At 43.1% G+C, this 5,539-nt stretch overlaps 1 protein-coding gene across 1 annotated transcript; it reads right to left on the bottom strand.

Annotated features, from left to right (window-relative positions):
• Positions 1 to 890: 890 nt before the first annotated feature.
• Positions 891 to 2,281, bottom strand: nop10 (NOP10 ribonucleoprotein homolog (yeast)). The gene is made up of 2 exons (XM_056442389.1): positions 2,116 to 2,281; positions 891 to 1,303 (listed from the first exon to the last, which is right to left on the bottom strand). Exons 1-2 carry the CDS (start codon positions 2,167 to 2,169, stop codon positions 1,163 to 1,165), a joined length of 195 nt encoding a protein of 64 aa, XP_056298364.1. The 5' UTR covers positions 2,170 to 2,281; the 3' UTR covers positions 891 to 1,162.
• Between the last annotated feature and the right edge of the window lie 3,258 nt (positions 2,282 to 5,539).

Below are 5,539 nucleotides of genomic sequence, written 5' to 3'. Positions count from 1 at the left end.
TGCGAGCGCGTCTGGCTTGTCCTCTGTCGCTTGCCGTCGTTCATACACTAAAGCGCATGCGTGAAGACGAGGAAGCGGCTTTCCCCCTGGTCTGGGTAGTGTAGTCCATTAATGATGAACGTTCAACCAATGTAACATGCTTCAAACATACATTTTAATACATACTTATTGTGACAGGAATACCAATAAGTATAAAAAAAGGGAGTTGAAGTAGATTAATCATAAAAAAGCGAGCGTCATCAATGGGAACCATTGTTTTGTGTACTTGAATACAATTGAAGTATTTGTATTTTAATACTTCTACTCTACTGCATTTCAGAGGAAAGTATTACACCCTCACTGAAGACTGAAACAGCTGTATTAAAATAGTATAAATCATATTTGAGTCAATCAACGTTGGCATAGTTTATAGTAATTTCTATAAATAATAAAATACAGGGTTGTTTTTACATTGTTGTATTGAGCTTCTTCCACCAGTGTCTCATCTACCGAACCAAGTAAATGTGTACATGCACTATTGAATAAGTAGCATGTGCCCTTCAGCTAAGACTTTTCAAGAGGTTTCTTTTTCCGGCTCTTCACCAAAACCGGTTCAAAAGATTCAAAGTGTTTGTACATGGTCAGAAAACAAGTCTCCATGCATTGGCTACAGTTGACATTTACAATGTTGCTGTCTATAAGTAATGTTTTACCTTCAGCATTTGGACGTGACCAGTCATCTATTCAGGCAATAAGGAGACACGCATACAAATGTGGCATTTTTGATATTGGTGGTGGAGAATAACATCCAACGCGCCACTGGAAAACTTCTCACCTGTTTTCATTTTGGGATTTAGGCCGTGACATACGCACTAATCCATTCATACGCAAAGAGACGCCCGACTACAAACTATCAAGCAAACATTTATTCCATAAGAAAACAAAATTATAGCATTATCCTAAAATGAATGGGAACAAATTACGATACATAAAAAGAGGATCCTCGACAGCTAATATCCAACGCTACACGACAGACCCCAACATGTGGGTGAACCCGAGGCCAAATCCTGGCTGCACGTTCCCAAGCTGTGATTCTGAATGTGTGTTTTTCTCTCCAACTTTACAGTCCCAATCTCCGCCCGCGGCGCTCCACTTTCGGGTCCGGTCTCCATCCCTCCACCTCTCACAGAATGGGTCTGGGCTGCTGGGTGAGCAGGAGGCTGAAGCGCTTCTTCACCGTCACGCGATGGCGGGAGAACTTGTCGTCTGGGGAGAAGCGAGCCGGGTGGGCCGAGCTGGTGGGCTCCCCGGCGGGACAATACTTCTGTAGGTGACGAGAGAAAGCAAAGACGGTTCAGTTCGTTCCAGCACGGGGAGATAATACAAATAAAATACAACACATCAACTATTAGTCGTGATGAATACGAAATAAAATGGTGTTTAATTATGATTTTAATAGCAAAGAATAAATGTCCCAGTGCTGCAACTAAGTATTTTCATGGGCATTTAATGTATAAATCTATTTCTTGATTAACTGGTTAACAGTCTGTATGACTTATGTAAAGTTGCATCATATGACTACTATTTTGAATTTTGATTTAAAATAGAGAAATGGGGTATTTTTAAACATGAATACAGTTTATTTGCAGACTAATTCAGGGCAATTGACATACATTATTATGCAACCTAATAACGACAATAACTTAATCTGCTTTAGCAGAACTACTATGGGAAGTTATATTTGTCGATCTTAATGTACAGCACTCTTACATGTCGTTTATAGGAAAATAAATGTATGTTTATACATATTTTTGTTTTTGTGATGTTAGCTCAGGTGGACGTTATTTCCGGTCAGGAAAAAACCCCACGAATAAATAAATAATAGTTGGATATACAAAAATTAGTTTTTGAAACTAGATTACATTTAGGTTAGTAATCTTTACTTTTTACATACACCAATTACAGTTTAACACAGGTCTCGAGCTAACGAGCCATTTAACTAGCGTGCATCCATACACTGTACAGTATATATAATTAAATACGCCACAGCTTGTATGGCCTACTTTCAAACCAAGAAGTAAAATATATTTAACAATACGCATCGAGAGGAAGGATGTAAACACAACGTGGCGTCACCTTCAGCGTGTAGACTCGGTCTCCGGCATCGTTTTCGTAGAACTGGAGGAACATGTCGACGGTTTCGTGTTTTCAGAGCTTCAAAAGGTGTAAAACACGTCGTCTTATCGCGTAAAACAACTCAAAAGTCGCAGCTAACACGCTCCTCGTCTCCGGGATCCCACGTGTGGCGGACTTCCTCCTCGCGCGGACAGCAGAGCGGATATCCGGTTTAAAAATCAGCGTGCTCGGCATCTTGGGAAATGAGGTTTTATAGTATTTTACGTTACCTCGTAAGATCGTTTATATATTTTTTGTTTCACATGCTGTCTGATATCAGGCAAATCAAATGTATTATGTGAAATAAAATAATAAATTATATACAACTTTACGAAGTTTGGAATGTTGTTATTCATAGAAACTTATTTCAAAATAAAACAATACGACTTGAATCAAGTTTGTTTTTAAAACGAGCTGCAGATGCAAACTGAATAATTGGTTGAAGACGATTCATTCCTCGCATGAAAGGTAGGTACGATGATTATAATACTATTTGATAGCAACTACTTTATAAATAAAGGACAATATGAGCATAATAAGATATTATATATTATTATACTGTTTGTATATATCACTGTTGTAATATTGTGTTAATGTTGTGTTAATATCCATATTATTATGTATTTATTTTGATACTTTGGTTACATTGTTTTTTACTGAAACCTTCATGCTAATAAAGCCACATTCAATTAAATTAAATTAAATATTTCAATTTTTTATGAAGCAGTTACAGAACAAAATGAACATAAAAATGTGCACAAATCCAGAAATAAACAGGTTAACGATAAATGTCATATATTTATAAAATATATTGGATTTTTAGACACATGTAAACATTATTTGGGTATTAAAATGTCCAATTATTAAAATAAACCGAGGTAAAAGTTGCAGTTAAATATGAAATATGTATTCACATGTATGGGTGCTCACTTTAAATCATCAATCTGTAGTTTTATGTATATTATATACTTCATAAATACTGTCGTTAAATATTAAATATGTATTTTCATGTATGGGTGCTCACTTTAAATCATCAATCTGTAGTTTTATGTTTATTATATACTTCATAAATACTGGTTAAATATGAAATATGTATTCTCATGTATGGGTGCTCACTTTAAATCATCAATCTGTAGTTTTATGTATATTATATACTTCATAAATACTGTAGTTAAATATGAAATATGTATTCTCATGTATGGCTGCTCACTTTAAATCATCAATCTGTAGTTTCTGTATCTTCTATACTTAATAAATACTGTATCTCCTCCTGCAGTTAGACGGTAGAAGACATTTAATACAAAATTGACACAGACGCACAGATAGAAGAGAGAAGATGGACCCGCTGTTGTTTTCTCTTCCTGAGCTCATCCTGAGCGACATGGAATATCCCGATCACCCGCCCGGACCCCCGTCCTCTTCTTCTTATTTCCCCCCACACCACCTCCACCTGGCCCAGGAGTCGGCTCACATCCACAATCTAGAAAGTGTCGGACCGTTCGGTCCGTTGGAACCTCTCCTGGCGACGCCGGGCCCCTCAAACTCAAATTCGCTGTTGGGCCCCCACGTGATGGGCCCCCACATGATGGGCCCCCTGCTGGTTCTGGTGCCCCACGTGCTGGTGCCCGTCGGCGGCCCGCTCTGCTGCAGCCCCTGTTCGGGCCCTCCGCCTTTGCTCCACCTGCCGGAGGTGCGTCACACCTGGTGCTCGTGCCATCGGCCCGACGGTCGAGACCCGTAAGAGAACCGTCGCGCTCACGACGCAGAACCGGACGCCCGCCGACGACCCCGGTGGCCGCGGCTCACTTCACCTGTTTTTTGTTTTTGGGCCCCAGGGACTCGAGAGGAACGACGTCCGAAGGGCAGCGGGCCGAGCCAGAAGGTCAGAGGTCAAGGGGTTACGGGAAAGGTGACGTAAAACTGCTTAAATCCAGACTCAAACATCTCAAGTGTCTCGACCACCAATTGATGAAATCAAGCATTCTGATTGGTTGAGAAGACAAGTAGATGAAATAAATTAAAAATTAGTCCCCGATTAAATGTTCTTCTTTCTTCTCCTCCTTTCCTCGCAGAAGAAGAGCAGAACATTGATTATCTCAGAGGCACACCTGTGCCTCCTGGATGTTTCCCCTCTTTTGACGATGAATCACACAACTTTGAGGAATTCATGAGGACCGTAAACTCCTTCGGTCTCAAGGTGCCGTAACATTTTTTTTTTCTAAATCTAGAAATAAAAATAAAAAATCTAACGATGACGTCATCGTTAGATTTGTGGTCAGAAAAAAAAAAAAACGTCTTCTTGTTCTGCCGTATTGAATATCGACGCATGACGAGATTCTCCCCCTGCGCTCGTCTCCTCAGGCGGAGTCGACGCTGAGCGAAGAGTTCCTGGACTCCCTCATCTCGGCGGACCCGGAGCCCGTCGACCTTCTTTTACCTGGAGAGCGAGAGGTGACTACGCCCCTTCCACACACACACACACACACACACACACACACACACACACACACACACACACACACACACACACACACACACACACACACACACACACACACACACACACACACACACACACACACACACACACACACACACACACACACACATCATTAGACCCATCGGGGTACTCTTTTTTTTTGCCTTACTCGTCACTTTTATGGCCTCACGTGAGCGTCGGAGACGTTGGACGCCATCACGTTGCATTGTGGGAAATGCAGGCGACGGCGAGTAAACGTCAGGATGTCTCGGCTGCCGCTGCTTCGGTTTCGACGACTCTTTGCGTCAAGGCCTCGAAATGTATGGACATGTGAAATGGCGGGAGTTATCGAATGTCTTCCTCTCAGACGGAGGCCGAGTCCCGGGACCCCCCCCCCTCTCCAGACCCCGTTGACCTTCTGTCATACAGGGAACTCTTGCTGGAGGTGAATACACGCCGTGAGACTTCAAGTACATAATTAAAATAACGTGCAGAGAAAAAGGTTATGGAACAGTAATAATTACCTTTTAATGAACAAATATCGTCTCTTCTTCTTCCTCCTCTGGCTCAACAGATTCTGGCGGTGATCCAGCAGCAGCTGGCTGACCTGTCGGCCGCCGAGTCCGACGGCGCGACTCCTGGGACCGAAGAAACGGCTCCGGCGACCTCGAGCGTCGAGGAACCGTCACCGTGGAAACCGGATCCTCCGGGCTCGGAGTCCCACGCGAGCCCGGACCAGGACGGAGGAAACGCGCCTCCGACGGAAGGCGGGCCCGCCGGTCCTCCGGTCCCCGCCTCCTCACGCCGTCCAGAGGCCTCGGCGTCTCCTCTCGACCACGACGGCCGCCTCTTCCTGGACTACATGGCGTCCCTGCGGTTGCGCGGGAGCGGCGAAGGCGTAACGGC

Source organism: Pseudoliparis swirei, chromosome 21 (genome assembly GCF_029220125.1).
Source record: "Pseudoliparis swirei isolate HS2019 ecotype Mariana Trench chromosome 21, NWPU_hadal_v1, whole genome shotgun sequence".
Classification (NCBI taxonomy): Eukaryota; Metazoa; Chordata; class Actinopteri; order Perciformes; family Liparidae; genus Pseudoliparis; species Pseudoliparis swirei.
Note: the sequence above shows the minus strand (reverse complement) of the source record. Positions and strands in the feature narration are given on the sequence as shown.